Source organism: Chlorocebus sabaeus, chromosome 12 (assembly GCF_047675955.1).
Source record: "Chlorocebus sabaeus isolate Y175 chromosome 12, mChlSab1.0.hap1, whole genome shotgun sequence".
NCBI lineage: Eukaryota > Metazoa > Chordata > Mammalia > Primates > Cercopithecidae > Chlorocebus > Chlorocebus sabaeus.
The window spans coordinates 91,415,364-91,439,371 of NC_132915.1; the positions used below are offsets into that span (position 1 = coordinate 91,415,364).

The window sequence follows — 24,008 nt, forward strand, 5'->3', positions numbered from 1 at the left end:
TGGAAAGTGGCTTTTAAAACAATTTATCCTATAGAATTTTGTTCAAATAATTTGATGCCAATCTTGCCCACCTAATGATTAGACCATAAAAAGCAACAATCAGTGCTAAAGATTATAGTCAAAAACAGGAACAACTTCAAAAAACTTCTTTCCCCTGCCCTTGTAGATCCACTGATGTCTTCTAAGAGCTTGCTTTAATTTATTTTTGGTAATTAATCTTTCCAATTCTAATTTCCTAGAGCAGTAAAATTAGAGGAGTTAATTAATCAGGAAACTCATGGCTGCAATAATTCAACATCAAGAATTATTTTATAAGGCCGGGTGCGGTGGCTCACGCTTGTAATCCCAACACTTAGGGAGGCCGAGATGGGTGATCATTTGAGGTCAGGAGTTCGAGACCAGCCTGGCCAACATGGTGAAATCCTGTCTCTACTAAAAATACAAAAGTTAGCAGGGCATGGTGGCGGCTGCCTGTAGTTCCAGCTGTTCAGGAGGCTGAAGCAGGAGAATCGCTTGAATCCGGGAGGCAGAGGTTGCAGTGAGCCAAGATCGTGCCACTGCACTCCAGCCTGGGCGACAGAATGAGACTCCGTCTCAAAAAAAAAGAATTATTTTATAAGTAAATACAGAGAATTTTAAAAAAGTGAGATTTATGACATAAAGCAACCTTTTTCCTTTTTAAAAAATAGGGTAAAAATTTTAATGACAAAAATGAAAGGCATACTTCAATGAGTATTTAGAGGGATGCAATTTTTTTCTTTCCTCCCGTTTCCTTGTCTCCGAGGAATCAATAGAAACAGTTAGTGAGTCCTTCTAGCACCTTTTGGAAAAGGTTTGCACATCCACTCTCTCATTATGTCCAGTTGAATGAAGTCCCGTGGTCAGGAGTTCCTAGGCTGACAGCTGAATGAGGCTGGGTCCCTGGCAGGGGGATCTTGGGGATAGAACCTAGCACTGCCGCCCAGCACTGGGCTCTGGACACAATGCTTAATCTCTTTGAATCTCGGTTTCCTCACCTGTGAAGTGGGATAATTGTTAATAGTTCCCGCCACAGGGGCTTGTTGTCAGGACTTCATTGCATGCACTTAAAGCAGGTGCCCCAGCTTTGGCAAAGCTCCGTAAGTAGCAGCCACTGTGGTTGTTACAGGTCAGCACAGCTGAGTGCAGGTGAGCACCGGTTGTTGCATTTTCTTCCCTGGCTGCTCTTCCTCACTTGCTCCGGGCAGTCTTGGTTACATCATTCTCAGAACCCTCCTGTTTTTCTGCGCTCCCGCTGCATTGCCCTGACCCATGTCCTTTGCACTCTGCCTGGCTCTCCAATCCCAGGCCTCATGGCCATCCAGCCCTCAGGCCCCCTCAGACCTGGTCTCTCAACCCAGAGTCCCAACTCACTCCTTCCTGATGATGGAAAAAGTTACTGTCTTGCTTCCCAGTTTTGGGCAGCAAATTCAGGAGAAGTCACAGTCTTACCCCTTGCTCCGCACCGAGGTCAGTCATAGCGTGGCCAACCCACAGCTCCCTTGGAGGGGCTCTGGAAGCAGGGTGGAAAGACAGGTTGTCAGCTCTGTGAGCACTGGCTGCCCTGCTAGGCCCAAGGGACTCTTGAAAGGCCTTAGCTGAGACCAAGAAGGGACACCAGGGGGTCCTCCAGCCACTGGCAACCCAAAAACATCCATTACTTGAAAGAGGGCTCTGAATAGTGGCTTGTTTCTGCCTCCCATCCTGGATGACTGAGTGATCTTTGCTCTAAGAAAACCTGATATTGGCTGGCACAGTGACTCATGCCTGTAATTCCAGCACTTTGGGAGGCCGAGGCGGGAGGATCACGTGAGGCCAGGAGTTCAAGACTAGCCTGGCCAACATGGTGAAACTTGGTCTCTACAAAAAATACAAAAATTAGCTGGGCATGGTGATGCATATCTGTAATCACAGCTACTCGGGAGGCTGAGGCACAAGAATTGCTGGAACCCAGGAGGCAGAGGCTGCAGTGAATTGAGATTGCACTACTGCACTCCAGCCTGGGTGACAGAGCGAGACTCTGTCTCAAAAGAAAATAAAAAGAAAACTTGATATTGAGAGAAGAATGTGAATCTTACAGATTCAGACACGCCTGGCTTTGAATTCTAGCTCCACCACCTACCATCTATATAATCTTGGTCAAGTCCCATTACCTGTGGGCCCCATTTTGCTCATCTGCGTTATGGAGCAATGATGCCTCCCTTGCAGGCGATGCGTGAAGAATGCCTGGCACAGTGGGCATCATCATTTCACAAACACATATATTGCTGACTACGGGAAGACACAGTAGGAGCCCAATATACATGGACTCCCTTTGCCCCTTGCCCTCCTCGAGTCTGTGTGGCTAGAATTAGCATAGTGGACTGAGGGGCCCTGGATGGGATGGCTGCATTGCTGGCCTGAGTGGAAGCCCTCTGCTTCCACCCCCATGTGTGGAGCCTGGAGACGAGCAACCGACTGGGAGGAGGAAACAAGGTTTCCAGCCTTGGCTTGGCCACACACTTGCTGAGCGCCCTTGAGTAAGTCACTTCACTTCTCTGGACGTCAGTTTACCATGGGTAAAGTGGGGTTCTGTAGAAGGACCTTTACAATTCTGATTTGACAACTCTGGGGCACGGAGCTGGGGACTGCTCACAGGAAAACCCAGCTGACTTGCCTTGGCTTGCTGCTGAGTGAGGGCAGCTGTGACTGCAGCAGGGACGCTCTCCTGAATGTCCTGCTCTGGGATGCAGTAATGATTACGGAGGGTCAGGGAGCAGGAGCTTGTGTCTCCCCTTCAGAAAGGAGAGGCCTGAGGCTCAGAAAGGGCAGGTGACTTACCCAAAGCCATCCAGCATTGCTGTGGCGGGGCACCTGTCCCTTACCCTCAGCTGCTTTGAAGGCACTGCTGGGTGGGAGTTGCTGCGGTACCGTAGGGGAAAGCAGAAGGGTGGCGTGGGCCATAACAATCCAGGAAGACTTCCCAGAAGAGCCTTGAAGGATGAGAAAGATTTGGATTAGTACCTCTCAAAGTGGCTTTTGCAGAATACTCAAGCTGGAGGCAGGATATGGTGAAGAAAAGTGGTTCTTGGGCTGGGTTCAGTGACTCACTCCTGTAATCCCAGCACCCAAGGATTGCTTGAGGCCAGGAGTTCAAGACCAGCTTAAGCAGCATAGTGAGACCCCATGTCTACAATAGAAATAAAATAAAATAAATAAGCTGGGTGCAGTGGCTCATGCCTGTAGTCTTAACCACTGGAGAGGCTGAGATGGGAGGATCATTCAAGTCCTGGAGTTTGAGGTTACAGTGAGCTGTGATCACACCAGTGCACTCCAGCCTGGACAGAGTGAGACCCTGTTGAAAGGAAGGAAGAGAGAGAGAGAGAGGAAGGAAGGAGAGAAAGAAAGAGAAAGAAAGGAAGGAAGGAAAGGAAAGAAAGGGAAAGAAGGAAAGAAAGAAAAAAAGAAAAGAAAGAAAGAAAAAAGAAAGTGGGTAAGAAAGAAAAGCAGTTCTTGATTCAATAAGATAGGGAAATGCTGTATAAAACAAAAGGCAAGCAGGTGTATCCACCATAGGATTTGATGGCACCTTTATTATGCACATGTGCATTGTGTAACAGTCAGAGAGGGTGAGTGAGAAGCATTTCCTATGCTTATTTGACTGTGGAACTCTGCTTACAGAATGTCTTAGGGGACTAGTGTGCCTTTGGGAAATGCTGGTTTTGAGGAAGGAATTGTTGCAGTTTTTTGATTTAGAAAGTGGCTACAGGGGTCCTTGTTAGTGGAGTATGGGATTCAAAGGGGTGGCAGAAAGATGCAGTAGGCAGGTAATCTCTCACTTCTTAGCTGTGTGGCCTTGGGCAAATTTTATTGCTTTCCTAAACCTCAGTTTCCTACTCTGAAATGGACATCAGAATGTTCCAGTCTCAAACAAGATAATGGTATGAAAGTCCTGAGTTAACTGAGAATTGCTGTGTTGCTGGAAAGCCACTGGTCCACAAGCCAGAATTTCCTTCACGTCATTTCTATCCCCTTCTTCCATATCAGCTTCCCTGGGCCTTCTGCCTTGCGCTAATGCTGTCTCTTTGGCCCCACAGAAAGGAGGTGTGGCATCGGGATTCAAGCACGTGGTACCCAATGAGGTGGTGGTGCAGAGACTCTTCCAGGTCAAAGGTAGGCGTGTGGTCCGTGCCACCGAGGTGCCTGTGTCCTGGGAGAGCTTCAACAATGGCGACTGCTTCATCCTGGACCTGGGCAACGTGAGTCCTGCTGTCCCCTTTCCCAGGAGCCACTGAGGTACTCCTGGCCTGACCATGGACTTGGGAACATCCACATGAACAAATGCATAGACACAGATGGGCAAATCACGGGGACCAGCATTGTTCATGAGTCGGAGAGACCCACGTACAGATATGTCTGTGTGCAAAGACTCCCACAAATGTAGACTCAAGCACACACCGTGGGTATAGTGCGTACTTGGACTTTGATTGACGTATAGACTTCCTGGCACCTTCTGTTCATACGTACATCTTGTGTCCTTTTTCACATGCTTATAAATACATAAAAGTCATGGGCAAACACTCTAGACTTTTGCCCACCAGGTGTGCACGTGTGCACCATCATGAATGCCCACACATGTATACTCAGGTATGTTGCTTAAAGTCCCGCATGTGTATGTCATACATGTAGTTGCACATGCATGTGATCTATGACAATGTGTGTGGGATGCCCTTACCCAGGCCTACCCTATAGAATTGTGATGCTTCGTACACACTCGTCTCACAAGTCCCTGTGAGTGCAGACCTGCAAATGGACACGGCTATTCTACCCCAAAGCTCATATGCATGTATACCTGTGATATAATGTCCGTGCAAACGTGAGCACACACTGATGTAGTGTAAGCTTTTTATTAAAGCATCATAGGCACACAGAAGAGTGTGTGAATCCTGAGTGTACAGCTTGATGGATTACACAAAGCGAACACACCCACATAACACTGGATCATGAAGCAGAACCTCAACAGCCCCTAGAAGGCCCCTGTTACCCCCTTTTGGTGCCTTCACCCCAAGGGCAACCATCATCCTGAACTTTCTCAACAGCATAGATGAATTTTGCCTGTTTCTGAACTTTATAGACACGGAACCTTGCTCTTTTATGTCTTACCTTTTGCTCAACATTACATTTCTGAGATGCATCCGTATTGTTGCATTTAGTTATAGATTGTTCATTTTCCTTGCTGTGGAAGATTCAGTTGTGTGGGTGCACCACGATTTATGTATCCTTTATGTTGTTGATGGGCACTTGCGGTGGCTTCTGGTTTGGGGCTATTACAGGCAGTGCTACTCTGAACATTCCTGCACAAGTCTTTTGGTGGACATACGAACGCACTTCTGTCAGGTATATTCCTAGAAGGAGGATTCTGGGTCCTAAGGAGATAGGTGTATTCGGCTTTAGTGGCCATGGCCAAATGGTTTTCCAAAATGATTGTACCAATTTATATTCCCTTCAGCAGGCAAATATTTTTGCACACATCTTAGATGTAGTTGTATGTGCAAAAATTCATGTACTCCCATCCCCTGGTGTATGCAGATCACACTTAATTGTATGTGAATAATGCACGTGGGCGAGCTCAGAACAGGGTGAGCCTGCACACCACATGCCACACTCCCCAAGCCTTGTCACTGGGCGGGGCTTATAGGAAGGCGGGGCACTGACTTCCTGGGTCTCTGTCTTCCAGGACATCCACCAGTGGTGCGGTTCCAACAGCAACCGGTTTGAAAGACTGAAGGCCACGCAGGTGTCCAAGGGCATCCGGGACAACGAGCGGAGTGGCCGGGCCCGAGTGCACGTGTCTGAGGAGGGCGCTGAGCCCGAGGCGATGCTTCAGGTGCCTGTGGGGTGCGCAGTGGGGTGGGTATGGGGACACGCTGCTCATGACTTTCTTCTGTTCAGTAGGCAATTTGAGGTGAATTTGAGGAAAAAAACTTCTGCTATAAACCGCCTTTTTATTTTTAAAATGCTTTTTTATTTTAATTTTTTTTTTTTAAATTTTTGAGACAGGGTCTTCCTCTTTGTTGCCTGGGCTGGAGTGCAGGGGTACCATCACAGCTCACTGCAGCCTTGACCGCCTGGGCTCAAGTGATCCTCCTGCCTCAGCCTCCCGAGTAGCTGAGACCACAGGCGAGTGCTACCAAGCCAGGCTAATTTTTGAATTTTTTGTGGGGATGAGGTCTTGCCATGTTGCCCAGGCTGGTCTCCAACTTCTGGGTTCATACCATCCACCTGCCTCAGCCTCCCAAAATGCTGGGATTACAAGCATGAGTCACCATGCTGGCCCTGCCTCACTTTTGAGGCTGTTTTTCCATCAAACCCGATCACTTTAGGGAGTGAGGGAGATCAGTTACCTGTACAACTCCCAGACTCCCCGAGGGGTGAGGCTGGAACTCAAGGCTGTGCTGGGAGTGTGAACCACATTCTCCAGCGGGGAGGGCCAGGTCCTTTGCAGAGCTAAGGAGGACAGTCTTTCAGCATCCCCAGAGGGCCAGCTTGGTGCTAGAACAAGGTCAGAAAGAGACCACTGAGCCCCAATCCCCTCTTTCCTCTTCTGACTATTCCTGGTAGTTTTTGGCCCATTTAGTCACATGATGGGATTGCCAGCCATTGTGCTTTGAGGACATATCAATAGAGGCAGGATTCACCAGGAAAAGGAGGAGACCATGAGCTCTGCTCCATGCCACTTGGTTCCTGCTTCTCTGGGGGCATCCATTTCCAGCTTTTGGAGAGAGCAGAAGGGTGATTATTATTATGGGAAGGGACCTGGACACGAACCATGGCTTGGGAGGGACAGTGGGAGTGAAAATAGGCCCTGAAACCACAGGGATGGTGGTTCAGATTCTGGCTTAGCCACCTAGTAGCTGATTAGTAGTGAGTAGGTGATTCCGTCTCTCTAGACCTCAGATTCCTCTTCTGTAAAATGAGAGTGATAATCTGTGCCTCCTGGCCTGGGTGCGAGGATGAAGTGAGATCTTTTAAAGGCAGGCAGTAGAAGGTGTTCAATAGCTGTAGTTATCACAATTAGCCGGTAGACGAAACATCTGAAGAGCTGTCTGGAGGCAGAGGAGCAGGAGTGTTCTCCTGGAGTTTCTGAGTCAGGGGGACAAGGTGGAAGGGACCTCTAATGGACAGATCTGGACTTGTGAGCAGACGCAGGATGTCTCTAGAGGAGGTCAGACTCCATGGGGAGGGTCACAGTGGATGCCCTTATGGTCCCTGCCTGCCTGGGAGCTATCCCGGGAGCCTGGCCCCTCCCTCACAGCCACCCTTCCTCTCCATCTCTCTATCTCCTACAGGTGCTGGGCCCCAAGCCGGCTCTGCCTGCAGGTACTGAGGACACCGCCAAGGAGGATGCAGCCAACCGCAAGCTGGCTAAGCTCTACAAGGTGAGCACCAGATGCACTGTCCGCCTGGGCATGGGGTCAGGACAGGGAGGTGGAAGACCCGGTCTTCCCCATTCCACTGCTGTGGGACCTTGGGCAAAGCACCCCTTTGGCGGGGGGCTCGACTTTCTCACATCTCCAGTGGACGCACGTGTACTTCCTTTGCTTTTCTGTGCTAAGAGCATGCGATCAACTCCGGACACATCTGTGTCACGCTCACACATGAGGTCTCTCTTTCTGAGTCTCAGTTTCCTAGTCTGTAACGTGGGAAGAAGAGCAGAATGGTCGACTTTGCGGGATTTCTGGGAGTCCACAGAGAAAATGGATGGGAAAAGAGCTTAGAAAATACTTGGGGAAATACTACAGAAATGGTGTGTATGTGGGGAGGCTGCGGGTGTGGGTTACAGATAATGACTTTATTTATGATTTCTTTCTTGTGATTTTCACAACTGAATTGAAGCTTAGCTCCAGCGAAGGAACTCTCTTGGCTGAGCTCTGGGAGAAGGCTCAATCACACTTATGTTGTGCCCCAAGTATTTTCAGTAAAACGACAAAATAGGGATGTGGATTCCCCCAGTGCCAAAGAAAAACTACGACATGATTGATTTTTTGCTGATTGTGAAGTAATACATGTTTATTGTAAAAAAAAAAAAAAAAAAAAAAAAAAATGAGCAGTGTTCAAAATATAAAAAGAAAATAAAAGTCCATGCAATTTCACTAGTTTAAAAAAAAGTATTATTTTTAAAATGTGTTTTAATTACCAAAATGACAATACCCAGCTAAAAAATCAGCCTCTCCTCCTCACCAGAGAACACATCTTTGTCCAGCCACAGCTTTCTGTGCCTAATTACTTTTCCATTTCCATTTTATTTTTTTATTTTGAAACCGGGTCTCGCTCTGTCACCCAGGCTGCAGTACAATGGCATCTCACAGCTCACTGCAACCTCTGCCTACCAGGCTCAAGCGATCTCTTGACTCAGCCTCCTAAGTAGCTGGGACTACAGATAGGTCCTACCATGCCCAGCTAACTTTCGTATTTTTTGTAGAGACAAGTTTTCATCATGTTTCCCAGGCTGGTCTCGAACTCCTGGGCTCATGTGATCCACTTACCTCAGCCTTCCAAAGTGCTGGGATTACAGACCTGAGCCAACACGCCCAGTCATTTCTATTTTATGTAACTGGATCCAAACTATTCATGCTGTTCTGTGGTCTTCTTTTTTCCACTCAACATGGTCGAGAATATGTTTCTATAATAAATCTCAACACGACCCTTTATAACAGCTGTATAGTATTCTATTTTATGAATGTAAGAATTTAAGCAAATCCTAATATGTTCCCACCTTTTCCAAGTACAGACAGTACCTCTTGGTGCACTTGTGCTAAGTACAGCGTAGCACTAGGCAAGTTCCTAAATAAGGAACTGCTGGTCACAGGCTGAAGAATGAGTCAGTGGTTGAAAATACTGGTTCTGGGCCAGGTGTGGTGGCTCATGCCTGTAATCCCAGCACTTTGGAAGGCCGAGGTGGATGGATCACATGAGGTCAGGAGTTTGAGACCAGCCTGGCCAACATGGTGAAACACCATCTCTACTAAAAACACAAAATATTACCCAGGCATGGTGGCAGGCGCCCGTAATCCTAGCTCTCCTCCTAAGGGAGGAGAATCACTTGAACCTGGGAGGCAGAGGTTGCCGTGAGCCGAGATCACGCCATTGCACTCCAGCGTGGGCGACAAAAGCAAGACTCCATCTCAAAATAAATAAATAAACAAATAAATAAATAAAATAAAAAAAGAAAGTACTGGTTCTGGAGTTAGGAGTCAGACTGTGCCTGTTTACCCAGAGCCTTGCCAACTGGGTATTGTTAAACTTTTGAATTTCGACTCTTAAGATAGACTTTTTTTTGAACTTGAATGAACTTTTTGTTTTAGAATAATTTTTAAGTTTACGGAAAAATTGTAAAGATAGTACAAAGAGTTCCAATATACCATTCACTCGGCTTCTCCTTAGCATCTTAGCATAACCAGGTACATTTATCAAAACTAAGAAATTAACATTGCTTCAATACCATTAACTAAACTATAGACTTTATCCAGATTTCCCCAGGTTTTCATTCTAGGTTCCAATCCAGGATACCAGGTTGCATTTAGCTCTTTTTACTTTTATTCTATTTTATTTACTTATTTATTTTCGAGACAGAGTCTGGCTCTGTCACCCAGGCTGGAGTGTGGTGGTGCAGTCACAATTCACTGCAGCCCCGACCTCCTGGGCTCAGGTGATCCTCCCACTTCAGCCTCCCAAGTAGCTGGGGCCACAGGCAAGCGCCACCACGCCTTGCTACTTTTTGTATTTTTTGTAGAGATGGGATCTCGCCATGTTGCCCAGGCTGGTCTCGAACTCCTGGGCTTAAGCCATCCACATCTGGGCCTCCCAAAGTGCTGGGATTAAAGGTGTGTGCCATTGCACCCGGCCTCTTCTCTCTCTCTCTCTCTCTTTTTTTTTTTTAGCAACAAGAACCTGTTTTATTTTTTCCAAATACAGATACAGAAGTTTGCGTGTTTTGCAAATATTGCTTCAAAGCAACATTTCTATATACAGCACCTTCTGTTCTAATAGCGCTTAAACATAGATATGTATCCACAGGGCAATGTTGGCTCGTCAACGATCCACCTTGCATACTCCTTTTTTTTAAATGGTAAAGTTGAATACCTTTTCAGCAAACTATGCAGTTCCCCTCTGCCACCCAGTTCCCAAATGTTCCTTCATTTTATCCCGCCCTCCCTTCCCATGTGCAGTTACCCCTGAGTGTAGGTCAGCAGATGTGGTTCTGACAAAGCAGAAAAGGAAAAAGAACGTCTAAGTGTTTGCAAGAGAAAGCCCAGGTGTTACTCTGCAGTGCCATTTGGGGCGGGGGGTTGGGGCAAGATGGTGGAAGTCTCAGGGCTGGGCGGCCACAGACACTCACGTGCTGGTTCCTTCTGCTTCGTCCCCTCAGGTCTCCAATGGTGCAGGCACCATGTCTGTCTCCCTTGTGGCTGATGAGAACCCCTTCGCCCAGGGGGCCCTGAAGTCAGAGGACTGCTTCATCCTGGACCATGGCAAGGACGGGAAAATCTTTGTCTGGAAAGGTACTGGGGACAGGGGAAGGGTCCCAACTGGCCTGTAGGACCTTGGGTGGGATGTCCCGCAGCTCCCAGGAACTCAGCTCCAGGGGAGCGTGGAGTGTGGTAGAGGCGCCCGGTGCAATGGATATCAGAAGTCTTGGGCTGATGCCTTGGTTTTGCAATTGACGTACTGTGTGATCTTGGGCACTTTACTTACTCTCTCTGGGCCTCAGATTCCTGATCTGGGCTAAAATGGGTGTTTCCCAAGTGCATTATAACGTCAGTTCTCTGAGACGCTAATTGGCATCCTGAAGAAATTATGTAGAAAACGTCTTAACTGTATGGTCAGAGAAGTTCATGGGCAACAGTGGATTTAAAAATGTTCAAGTTTGTTTACTGTAGGACTTTTAACTTGTGCATTCACAGGGGTGCTTTTCATGAAGATGATCTGGTTTGGGAAATGCTAAGCTAGAAGTTCATAAACTCTTTGGGTACTATCTTGTGGGAATTCTCTTGGAAACCGTTGGCCCAGATGTTTCTTAGAGGCCCTGAGATCTTCTGAGAGGACCCATCAGTATCCTCCCCTGATTCTGTAAGGCTCATCTTGGGGAAGAGGACAGAGGAGAGGGAGGCAGCAGGAGGACAGAGAGAAAGGGAGAGAGTGGGGAGAAAGAGAGAGAGAGAAACTATTATAATTATTACTCTCTAGGCCCCCTGGGCCCTGGGCCAGCTGATCTGGACCTTGGCCTTGGCAGTGAGAAGGCTGGGACTGAGGGCCAGCATTGGCTGGCCAGGAGCTCCTTGGCACAGGAATGCCCTCAGGGTGGCAGCTTCTCACTCACTGAGGGACCTGCGTCAAGTAATTTAATGTCTCTAAGACCCTGGTTTCCTTATAGATACTCAGGAACAAGAGAGCAATTTTTTTCATTAGTTAAGACTGTTCTGTGGATTAAGTAATCTATGTATAGTTCTAAGCACAAAATATATGCTCACTAAATGGACCACAATCGTGTTGTGATTGGTGTCATTGGCCAGCCCCAGGCTGGACTCCAGGAGCTCTAGTGAGTGGTCAGCTCTGGGGGTCTCCGGCCTTGGCTATCCATGTCTAAGAAGAGTAGGGAGGGAAGTTTGGCAGCTCCTTCTCCTGGACCGTTGGAGGTCAGGATGCAGCAGGATCCCAGGCCCCTAACGCTCCATCACTTCCTCTGGCTACTGACAGGCAAACAGGCTAACACGGAGGAGAGGAAGGCTGCCCTCAAAACAGCCTCTGACTTCATCACCAAGATGGACTACCCCAAGCAGACCCAGGTGAGTCTTGGAGGCCAGGTAGGATGGGAAGGGGTGGGTCCTGTTTGGAGGGGATGGGCTGGAGTAGGGCAGGTGTCCCACCCTCAGTGTAGATGGGGTATCTGAGGCTCCTCTGGAGACCCTTGCTGGGCAGCCCAGCCACATTCTGCTCCTCCGCCTCCCCTCCCCAGGTCTCGGTCCTTCCCGAGGGCGGTGAGACCCCACTGTTCAAGCAGTTCTTCAAGAACTGGCGGGACCCAGACCAGACAGATGGCCTGGGCTTGTCCTACCTTTCCAGCCATATCGCCAACGTGGAGCGGGTGCCCTTCGACGCCGCCACCCTGCACACCTCCACTGCCATGGCCGCCCAACACGGCATGGATGATGATGGCACAGGCCAGAAACAGGTACCTTTAGGGCCTGGGGTGGGTGTGTCCAGGCCCCTTTCTCACTTTCCCCATGCACTGCCTCTTGCTTCCCCAAGGAGGTTTCTCTCTGAGGTTTGCACAATTTTGGTAGCTGAGATTCTTTGGTGTTACTTAGTTTTTACAGCCAATGCACCCTGATCACCTACTGTGTATCAGGCCCTGGGCCAAGTGTCTTGGCCCCACCTTGCCCCGAGGAGTGCCTGGTCTGGGAGGGGAGTTGACCACAGCCACAGATCTGTGTGATCAGTGGAAGATGGGAGGGAGCACAGGGGATTGTGGGGACACAGGAAGAGCAGCGGGGGTGGTTGGTCAGGGCAGCCTGCACAGAAACGGGAACCCCTGGGTGGGGTCTCAGAGTAGGAGTAGGGCTTTGCTGCCGGAGAAGAAGAGCGGAGAGTGGTGGGCGTTCCAGGCGGGACTCGCTATGTTTGGAAAGGAGGGAGCTGTCCCAGGGGGCTAGTGCTGATGGCATCCCCAGGGAGGGGCCTTGAATGCCAGTTTCAAGGGTGTGAACTTGATCCTCTAACTAGGGGCTGCTAGTGAGGGGTTTTTCTTTTTATTAAATCAGAAATGCAACAAGCTCAGATCTATGCTTTATCTTTTTTTTTTTTTTTTTTAAAATAGAGACAGGGTCTTGCTATGTTGTCCAGGCTAGTTTCAAACTCCTGGGGCTCAAGCAATCCTCCTGCCTCGGCCTCCCAAAGTGTTGGAATTACAGGCATGAGCCACTGCACCCGGCGAAAATGGGTTGGAATATGACTCTAGGATATCATTAGAAGGAAAAAAAAAAATCAGTTAAAAAATAAAAGAAAACTAAGAAAGTGGGTTGGAGGCAGGAGAATGAAGGTAGAGAGCTTATGAGGAGCTTATTCTAATGGTTTAGGGGAGAGATGATGACCTTGAGACTAAGAAGGTCACCGTAGAGAAGGGGAATAGGGGTGTGGGGTTCAGAGGTGTTTAGGAGGTAGAATCCGCTTCAGGCAAACTTGATTCCATTCCTAATGATAGGAATAACAAACATGTTCATTTTTATGTATTATTGTTTTTGGTTTGGTGTTATTAGCATTCTTTCATTGCTTCAGTAGATAGGGATAATGCAATGAAAACATTCAGTGTAGGGCAGTGTGGTAAGAGCCCTGGCAGCCTGACTGTGAGACTTTGGGCAAGTAACATAACCTCTTTGAGCTTCACTTTCTCACTTGTAAAGTGGGGTTTCATCCCACTCCATCACCTTCAAGAAGGTTCAAAATCAGAGATTCTAGGGTTCTGTTTCCCAGAACTTGGACAACGCCGTGTCTCCATAGCTCCACCAGGTGGCGCTGCTGGGCCTCGTGACCACTTGGAAAAAGCGGTGTCACCAGAACACTGCAGACACTTGCCAGCAGGGGTCACGCTGAGGTCGCCTCGTGGTGGCCCTGCCTCTGCAGGTGACCTATGAAATTCCTGGCAGGCCCAGCATGGTGGCTCACGCCTGTAATCCCAGCACTTTGGGAGGTCGAGGCAGGCGGATCACCTGAGGTCAGGAGTTCAAGACCAGCCTGGCCAACATGGTGAAACTCGGTCTCTACTAAAAATACAAAACTTAGCCAGCCGTGGTGGCAGGTGCTTGTAATCCCAGCTACTCGGGAAGCTGAGAGAGAAGAATTGCTTGAACCTGGGAGGCAGAGGTTGCAGTGAGCCGAGATTGCGCCATTGCATTCTAGCCTGGGTGACAAGAGTGAAACCTTGTCTCAAAAAAAAAAAAAAAAAAAAAAAGAAGAAAGAAGAATCCAGGCAGCTCAGTAACGATGGAGATAATGGTGATATTAGTAAAACAATGCCTATGATAATAAGAGCAGCTGCTACCTGCAGAGCAGTTCCCTTGTGCCAGGCCCTGAGTAAACTCATTTGAGCCTCACAATACTTTGAGGTAGGTACTGTAATTATCCCCATTTTTCAGATGGGAAAACTGAGGCTAAGAGCGGTTAAACTGGTTGTCTGAGGTCTCATGGCCCGGAAGGGGATGAGGGGCCTGATTTGGGGTCTGTGTCTGGCTCCCCACCTCACTGTACTGCATTCCTTTGGAGCTGCCTTGACGATCCTGAGCGAAGGACAAACAGCCTGGGGCAGGGCATGGTATGAGGGTCCCAGGCGGGAACCCTGGCCGGGAGTCCCAGCCCTGCCTCCTAGTGGCTCTGTGAGTTGGGCAAACTATTTAACTCCAGTCCGAGCCCAAGTGATTAAAAGTTCATCCCATGATCTAACCACAACCTACCATGCTGTGGTTTCCTGGCTTGCCTGAGCTGGGGGGTGGGGGTGCTGCCCAGCATCTGACCCCAGCTTTGCTCCACAGATCTGGAGAATTGAAGGCTCCAGCAAAGTACCCGTGGACCCTGCCACATATGGACAGTTCTATGGAGGAGACAGCTACATCATTCTGTACAACTACCGCCATGGAGGCCGCCAGGGGCAGATAATCTACAACTGGTGAGGTTCTGGGGCCATCAGTGTGTGTCGTGGGGGCACTGGCTGGGCCCTGAGCAGGACTGAAGACAGACTGAAGACAGACTGAGGGTATGAGGGCCTGAGGTGGGACTGCCACTGCCTGCTGGGAGAGACTCTTGTCCACAGGGCAACACACTTGCTTATTTCTCCAAACAACTTTTAAACTCTTCTTACCAAATGATTATACATCTATTGTAGGAGGTATAGTGAGTGTGGAGAAACAAACAGAACATCTCCCACAAATCCATGCCAAGTACTGTGCACACTGGGGTCTATCCTCCCACACATATTTTTCAAGCCAAAATTTGTTTTATTTTATTTTTATTTAGTTAGTTATTTATTTTATTTATTTTGAAACAGAGTTTTGCTCTTGTTGCCCAGGTTGGAGCGCAATAGTGTGGTCTCACTCACTACAACCTCTGCCTCCTGAGTTCAAGCGATTCTCCTGCCTCAGTCTCCCTAGTAGCTGGGATTACAGACGCCCACCACCATGCCTGGCTACTTTTTTGTATTTTTAGTAGGGACAGGGGTTTCACCATGTTGGCCAGGCTGGTCTCGAACTCCTGACCTCAGGTGATCCACCTGCCTCAGCCTCCCAAAGTTCTGGGGTTACAGGCATGAGCTACCACACCCAGCCCCCAAATTATTTTAAAACAGAGAATACATTTACATGGTTCAAAAATCAAAATAGATTATAAAGGTATTTATTGAGAAATCTTATTCCCACCCCTGTCCCTCTCTACCCTATTCTCCAGACCCCACCCCTTCTTGGGTAACTGCTTTAATCTCTTGCATATCCTTCCAGTAACTCTTTGTGAAAAAAAATATATTTGCAAATAATTTATAGCCTGGTCCCTCCCTTCCTTACACAAAAGGTAGCATATTTTGCGTATTGCCCTGCACCTTGCTTTTCTGACTCCATTCTTCCTAGAGATCAATAATGTCAGTACATAGAGAGTTCCCTCATTCTTTTTTACAGTTGTGTAATAGTCCTTTGGGTGGCTGTACAATAGTTTATTTAACAGATTCCTTGATGATGCATAATTGGGTTGATTCTAGTCTTTCTCTATTACAAACATTGCTGTGATTAGTAACCTTAAACAAACATCATTTTGAACATGCAGAGAAATGCCTCTAGAGTAAGTTCCCAGAAGTGAGATTGCTGGGTCAAATAGTAACTGCACTTGTCATTTCGATAGATAGCCCCCAATTTCCCTCGATAGTGTTTGTAGCATTTTACATTCCCACCAAACAACCTGTGAGAGTCCCTGGTTCCCTGTAGTCACACCTGTGGATTGTGTGGTCAAACTTTTGGGCGTTTGTCAATCATATGGTTTATAAAATGGTGTCTCAGTGTATTTTTAACTTGTATTTCTCTTACTATACAGTCTAAAACTTTTTGTCTGATTATTGACTGTTGGATTTTTTCTCCTCCTTTTTTTTTTTTTTTTTTTTTTTTGAGACAGGGTCTCACTCTGTTGCCCAGGCTGGAGTGCAGTGGTGCGATCTCTGCTCACCACAACCTCTGTCTCTGGGGCTCAAGCGATTATCATGCCTCAGCCTCCCGAGTAGCTGGGACTACTTGCCACTACTCACCACCATGCCTGGCTACTTTATAATCCCAATAACGTTGGGATTATAGGCATGAGCCACCACACCCGGCTGGATTCCTTCTTTTTTAAACTTATTTTGAAATAATATTAGACTTGCTGAAAAGTTGCAAAACTGGTACAGACAGTTCTCGTATATCCATTACCCAATGGAATATTCACCTATGTTCACATCTTACATAACCATAGCACAATTAACAAAGCCAGGAAGCGAACACTGACACAATACTACTTACTAATCTATAGGCTTTACCTAAATTTCCCCAGTTTTCCTATTACTGTGTGGGTGTTTTGTTTTGTTTTTTGTTTTTTTTTAGACAGAGTCTTGCTCTGTCACCAAGCTGGACTACAGTGGTGTGATTTTAGCTCACTGCAACCTCTGCCTCCCAGGTTCAAGCAATGCTCCTGCCTCAGCCTCCTGAGTATCTGGGACTACAGGTGTACGCCACCACACCCAGCTAATTTTTGTATTTTTAGTAGTGATGGGGTTTCACCATGTTGGGCAGGCTGGTTTCGAACTCCTGACCTCAACTGATCTGCCTGCCTCGGCCTCCCAAAGTGCTGGGATGATAGGCATGAGCCATCGCACCTGGCCCCCACTACTGTTCTTCTCCTGATCTAGGGTCTAACCCAGGATCCCACATGGCATTTACTTATGTCTCTGAACTCTCTGAATCTATGGCAGTTTCCCAGTCTTTCCTTTTTTTCATGACCTTGATACTTTTAAAGAGTACTGGCCAGTTATTTTGTAGAATGCCTCTCAATTTGACAACCCCAGACATTTAAAAACAGCTTAAATTTTTTTTCACTAGATAATACACACACCTGGCATAAAATTCGTGAGAAGACTGTTTAAAAAATTAGCTGCATCAGCACATTGATATGTCAGATTTTGTTTGCTTATATGATGACATACGTTGGTTATGGAAAACTTAGATAATATGCAAAGAGGTGGGGTAGAAAGGCAAAATTCCCCTGAATCTTCCCTCTAAGAGCGATCACCGTGGACCTTTTGGTGAACATCTGCTCAGACCTCTCTGCACGTGTTCACGGGAGGCTTAATCACTGACATCTTTTCCCACAAATAGGCTCTCGTAACACTTGCTATTCTGCGACTTGCTTTTCCACCCAGAGAAATGTCCTGGCCACTTTTCTACATCTCAGATTTGAGTCTCAGAGCATCTTCTCTGTGGCTGTTCAGCATGGGAAGACCCAGCCCGTCTCCTGAGGGACACATTTAGCATAAGGAAATCCATGCGTTGCACTCAGATCTCTGTAACCGGGCAAGATGCCAGGCTGAGAGTGGAAGTGTTGGTGTGGTTCCTGGCTCTTGTTGTTCTGAGAGAGTGCCCTTCCCTCTCTATCTGTTTCATTACTGGTAATGGGGAGATTTGTAGGTTTCTCAGACTCAGGGTAAGGGAGAGGCTCAGGGCTCTGTGTACACCTTGATGCTGAATCTCACTTCCCCTTCCAGGCAGGGTGCCCAGTCTACCCAGGATGAGGTCGCTGCGTCTGCCATCCTGACTGCTCAGCTGGATGAGGAGCTGGGAGGTACCCCTGTTCAGGTGAGCCCAGCCCACTGCCTCTCTGGGCTGCAGCCTGAGCCTTGTCCTTCTCTTCACTCATCTGTCTGACTCTCATCCATCCATTCGTTTGTCCATCTGTCCATCCATCCATCCATCCATCCATCCATCCATCCATCCATCCATGGAACAGGTATTTATTTAGGGCTTCCATGTGTTCTACACTGCATCTGTAGCCATGGACACACAGGCACACTGCTGCTGCCCTAATGGGCTTTGCTTTCTTGGGTGGTAGTAGACATTCAACACACATGCACACCAATGGCTGTGACAGATGCAGCGAATGAAATTGACAAGACCTTGGGGAGAGCAACATGGGAGAGGCGACGTGGCTGAGCACGGATGTGGAACCAGCATGCTTGGGTTTGAATCCTGTCCTTACCTCTGGGCAACTTTGGGCAAGTCACTTAGCCTCTCTGTGCCTCTGTGTCCTCAAAATAGGGGTAATAACAGTACCATCCCACAGGATTGCTGTGAGGACTAAGAGTTAACATTTGTAAGCATTTAGAGCCATGCCTGGCACATAAGAAGTCCCTCCCTTATACACATGTGTTATGTACAAGGATGTAAATCCTGGGTAGGATCCTATTGGATTAGAAAAGCCCATCCCTGTCCCAGGAGGGGACTGTTCAACTGGGACCTAATGCACGAGTAGGAGTTGCTCAGGCAGAGTGAAGGAAAGCATATTCTGGGTAAAGGGTGGTACACATGCAAAGGCTCTGAGGTGGGAGGGGGCATTGGGTGTTAAAGCAAGGGGAAAATGCCCTGATTTGAGACTAGAGAGGTGCTCAGAGGGGCCAGATCACCAGAGGCCATGGTGACGATGATGACCTTCATGCTGAGAACAACAGGAAGTTGCTGAGTAAGCCTGAGCTGTAGTGATTTCTGGTTTAAAAAGTCGCTCTGGCCAGTAGGGGGCGCTGGAGGGCAGCAGAGCTGGTTTGTGGAGATGAGGGGGAAGCGGACAATTGTGCTTCCTCCACACTGTGGTAGGAGTGGGCAGGGCTCTAGATTGGAATTGGGGGTTCGTGCCCTGACCTTTGCCTATGATAGTCTGGGTGCTGGGCACTAAATGAGATGACCATCTTAGCTCAGTGCATCCTGACAACTGCCTTGGGAGTGGCATCCTTGGCTGCATTTTTCAGAAGATGAACCCAAGAGGTTGAGACACGTGCCCAAGTTCTCACCATCAGGAGATGGAGTTGGAGTTGGAGTCTAAGCCCTAACTCAGCGGTGGTGGGTCGTGGTGGGAAGCGACTGCCATACGCCCGACACACATGTGAGATTTTCTTCTGGACATAGTTAGCTGGGGCCACAGTAAGGTGCCACACACCAGGCAGGAGCAGATGTGAGGGTGTACATCTTCCCTGCCTCACTCCCACCACCAAGGCCCTGGCTGTTTCCTGCATCTGGGGTGCACTGGCTGTGCAGGAGGGAGTTTTCCAGATGTGGAATGCTCTGTTCTTACACTCTACTGGCAGCCATGCCCAGGCCTGACGTCAGCATTCTAGAAGAATGTCCACCAGCAATCCCTGTGCTTCTATTTAAGGGAATATTTGCAAACACAGGCTCTCCTGGTTCTTAGACCAGGCTGAGGGTCAGGAAGGCACATCCTCATGGAGATGGAGAGCAGCCACAGCAGCAGTGCCCCGGGGACCTCAGGCAATAGCGCTGTCTCCGCTCTTCCTGGAATTCTGCTGTCCCTGCCCGTGTGTCGTTAGGTCACATTCCATGCCACACACAGACACAAGCATGATGGCTTTGTCTGGAGGGGTGGGCCCAGTGCGACATAGAAGGACTGAGGCCTGTCCCCAAGGTCCCTGACTCGCTCTCCTGTCTCCCTGCCAGAGCCGTGTGGTCCAAGGCAAGGAGCCCGCACACCTCATGAGCCTGTTTGGTGGGAAGCCCATGATCATCTACAAGGGCGGCACCTCCCGCGAGGGCGGGCAGACAGCCCCTGCCAGCACCCGCCTCTTCCAGGTCCGCGCCAACAGCGCTGGAGCCACCCGGGCTGTCGAGGTAATTTCCAGGTCCTGGACCACAGAAGGGATTGGCCTCCCTGAAACCTCCCAGCTGGATGACCAGATGTCCAGGCACAGGATGGGGGCGGGGGTGGCGGGGGGCGGTGAGTGAGTGGGTAAGAAGCAGCTTTTGTATCTTCCTGCCCTGGCCACAGGGTTGTCTGTCTTAGACTTCCCCTGTTTCAAGGATGCCCAGTGTCCCTTGCACACTTTGCATAGTGGAGAGCTCACTACCTACCATTCTGTACAATCGGGATGCCATTCCTGATTACATTCCAGTTGGCTACTGTCCCTTTCATGGAGGAAGGCACAGATCAGGACATGATTCCCAGGATGGTTTGAGCAGCCTAGAGGGGAATGGGACTCTCACCTCCTTTGTTCTGGGCACTCAACTTCTGTTAGTCACAGTGCATTAGTGACTCATGGGAGTCAACCAAGGCCATCAGGGTCCAAAGTCTGTGCCCTCAGCTCTGATGGGCTGTGTTCTTCCAAGTCCCCACCTGAGAGCTAGCCCTGCTGCAGGGTCTCCTGGGCTGTGAGGAGGGGGCTGAGGGCTTTTTGTCTGGTTCCTGATTAACCAAGCTCTACCCTCCCAGGTATTGCCTAAGGCTGGTGCACTGAACTCCAACGATGCCTTTGTCCTGAAAACCCCCTCAGCTGCCTACCTGTGGGTGGGTACAGGAGCCAGTGAGGCAGAGAAGACGGGGGCCCAGGAGCTGCTCAGGGTGCTACGGGCCCAACCTGTGCAGGTGGCAGAAGGCAGCGAGCCAGGTAGGAGCTGGGGTGGGGGGCCTGCTGCTCTCCAGGACGCAGCTGTTAGGTTTCCCTTCTTTCCTTGGGCTTGGGGGCTCTAAATCCTCCCCATGCCCCCGGGCCTGTCCCCTAATGTATGTTAAAAGCAGTTGCTTTAAAATGAGGGCTATGGTCAGAGAGAAGGGGGTCTCCAGGAGCTAAAGGAAGGAGAGCCTAGCCTGGGCGTGGTGGCTCATGCCTGTAATCCCAGCACTTTGGGAGGCTAAGGCAGGTGGATCACCTGAGGTCGGGAGTTCAAGACTAACCTGACCAACATGGAGAAACCCCGTCTCTACTAAAAATACAAAATTAGCCGGGCGTGGTGGCGCATGCCTGTAATCCCAGCTACTCAGGAGGCTGAGGCAGGAGAATCACTTGAACCCGGGAGGTGGAGATTGCGGTGAGCTGAGATCATGCTATTGCACTCCAGCCTGGGCAACAGGAGTAAAACTCCGTCTCAAAAAAAAAAAAAAAAAAAAAAGAAAGAAAGAAAGGAGAGCCCAGTGTGGGAAGGAGCAGCTGGGCTGTGGAAGGAGGCAGTCCCTCGCTGGGAAGCCTTGAAAGGTGGTAGGCAGCGCCGATAGCATCAGAGGGGCAGTGGGCTCTTTGCATCTCTAGACTCCCCATGGCCAGAAATGCCACCAGCCTGCTGTGTTTCCAGAATGTGGGCCGGGAAGCTCTTCCTTCTGCCAGCCTGCAGTCTTTTTACTGTTACTTTGAGTTCATTCCCAGCTGCTTGATGCTTAACAGAAATGGAGACGAGTGACTTGGTCTAAAGCAGCTCTGTGCAGCAGAACCTTCTATGCAGATGGATGTTCTGTGTCTGCCGGGTCCAGTTTGGCAGCCACCAGTCACCTGTGTCTGCTGAGCACCTGAAATGTGACCAGTGGGAATTTGTGGGAATGAGGAACTGAACTTTCTATTGAATTTAATTTTAATGAATTATTTAAATGTAAATGGATACACATGGACAGAGCAGGTATAGTGGAAAGAATATGGGCATTCGAATCAGACAGGATTTGTATCCTGGTCTTAACACTTACCATCTGTGTGACCTTGAGTGTTGCTTAACCTCTCTGAGCCACATCGCCTCATTAGCTGAGTGGAGCTAATGATCCTCATCCCGCAATGCTGTCGTCAGCCTCAAGCCAATAGTAGTCCTGACTGTGTCACTCCTGCCAAGTCTGCCCTCTCTGGGCCTCTATTTCGTCACCTTCCAATTCCCTCAGGCCTCTTCCCTCCAGACCTCCTGGGATTTTAGGATGGGGGGAGAAGGGGGAGAGCAGTTGGTTGGGCTTGGGCAGGGCTGGTCCCAGGGTCTGATGAGATGGGAGAGAGGGGTGATGGCATCCCTCGGCAAACTGGCATGGCCTCCCCTCACAGATGGCTTCTGGGAGGCCCTGGGCGGGAAGGCTGCCTACCGCACATCCCCACGGCTGAAGGACAAGAAGATGGATGCCCATCCTCCTCGCCTCTTCGCCTGCTCCAACAAGATTGGACGTTTTGTGGTGAGCCCCTGCTGAGGTCACACCTCTGCTTTCCCCTCAGGAGACAAGTTCCGTGGGACTGGTCGGAAGCAGAGGCAGGAGAAACAGTTCTGATGGCATGGCACAGAGGAAGGGGCCCCCTGCCAGCTGCAACCAGCTGTGCCACTCCCTCAGGGGGCAGAGAGAGGAAGCCCACCCAGGGGAGGGAAGACATCTCACTGATGCTCTTTCGTTCCTTCGCAGATCGAAGAAGTTCCTGGTGAGCTCATGCAGGAAGACCTGGCTACGGATGATGTCATGCTTCTGGATACCTGGGACCAGGTGGGTGAAGGACAGGTGAAGGCTGTCTCTGCCAGAGGGAGTGGGAGAAACTAGACTTCCAGTTCTATGATCAGTTGCTAGAAGGACCTAAAAGAGGCAGTGCCAGGTGTTGCCAGAAAAGTCTCTAGGCTACTGGAAGTCACTTCCTCTTTCTGAGCTTCCATTTCCTCATCTGTAAACTGGGAGTGGCGGTACCTTCCTTGCAGATACATTCACCTTGAAAGCTGCAAAATGCCCTATAAAGCCAAATCACATGACCTTCATCATTCTCTCCCAGGCCTTGCAGGAGCATGAACTCTTCCTTTAAATCTATTGGCGGGGGATGTTGAACTTAGCAGCATCTTGTTTGCAGGCATAAACTGTCCAGTGTCACCTAGAGACTCTAGAGGGCTCCTGCTTCTGGTTTGAGGGCTCTTGGCTCTGTCTCCACTTCATCTCCTAGAGAAGGCCATTATGTAGGACTTCTTGGCAGGGGAAGGTGCCATTCACTCACTCAACCAGTATTAATTGGGCACTGCTTTGTACCAGGTGCTTTATGTTTGAGATGCTAGGGATAGAGCAATAAATAAAGTAGGCGTTTTCGTGCCCTCCCAGGGCTTATGTTCTCATGGGGGTGTCAGGTCAGTCATCTTTCCTATCAAGGTGGCTTCTGCCAGCGTCCTCAGAGTTATGGAGTGACTGACCATGAAGGCATAAGAATACACTACCCACAGTGCTGGTCAGAATCCCCGGTTGGAAGATCAGGACCAAAAATGGTTGCAGCTTGAGCCATTCAGCAGTTGTCATTGATTGATCCATTGGCTACTTAATCTGTTTGTTCATCTGTTAGGGATTCAGTCAGCCAACATTTATTCAGCACCACTGTCTTCCAGGCAAATGCTGAGTGCTGAGAATCCTATGATAAACAAAATAGATAGGATGCCTGCCTTCGAGGGGCTTCCACTTTAGTTGGGAACACATTTATAAATAAGTAAGAGAGGGCCAGACACGATGGCTCATGCTTGCAAACCCAGCACTTTGAGAGGCTGAGGTGGGCAAATCACTTGAGGTCAGGAGTTCAAGACCAGCCTAGCCAACGTGGTGAAACCCCGTCTCTACTAAAAATAAAAAAAATTAGCCAGGTGTGGTGGTGGGTGCCTGTAATCCCAGCTACTCAGGAGGTTGAGGCAGAAGAATCACTTGAACCCAGGAGGCGGAGGTTGCAGTGAGCTGAGATCACGCCACTGCACTCCAGTCTGGATGACAGAGTGAGACTCTGTCTTAAAAAAAAGTAAGAGAAACCAAGTCTGACATTTTACTGTCTAATGCCATTTTATCAATGACAGGTGCTCTTTGAAGTAATATTTTAGATATGCATAAAAATAGATGATACATAAAAATCAGCTCAATAATGTGACATAAAACTTGTAATAAGACTCAAAATGGTGATAGCAGTGGGTGAGTTATTTTTATTCCAAGCC

At 48.9% G+C, this 24,008-nt stretch overlaps 1 protein-coding gene across 6 annotated transcripts in view; it reads left to right on the forward strand.

The window, feature by feature from the left end:
• Positions 1–24,008, forward strand: part of GSN (gelsolin) — a 64,120-nt gene that overhangs the window by 37,976 nt on the left and 2,136 nt on the right. For all 6 annotated transcript variants that reach the window (XM_037984519.2, XM_007968209.3, XM_007968207.3 and 3 more), the window contains 12 exons: positions 4,095–4,256; positions 5,735–5,884; positions 7,347–7,436; positions 10,427–10,559; positions 11,755–11,843; positions 12,014–12,229; positions 14,583–14,716; positions 17,819–17,909; positions 19,776–19,946; positions 20,545–20,719; positions 22,124–22,248; positions 22,471–22,548. In XM_037984519.2, the coding sequence (XP_037840447.1) occupies positions 4,095–4,256; positions 5,735–5,884; positions 7,347–7,436; positions 10,427–10,559; positions 11,755–11,843; positions 12,014–12,229; positions 14,583–14,716; positions 17,819–17,909; positions 19,776–19,946; positions 20,545–20,719; positions 22,124–22,248; positions 22,471–22,548 (1,614 nt within the window). The remainder of the gene's footprint in view (positions 1–4,094; positions 4,257–5,734; positions 5,885–7,346; positions 7,437–10,426; positions 10,560–11,754; positions 11,844–12,013; positions 12,230–14,582; positions 14,717–17,818; positions 17,910–19,775; positions 19,947–20,544; positions 20,720–22,123; positions 22,249–22,470; positions 22,549–24,008) is intronic.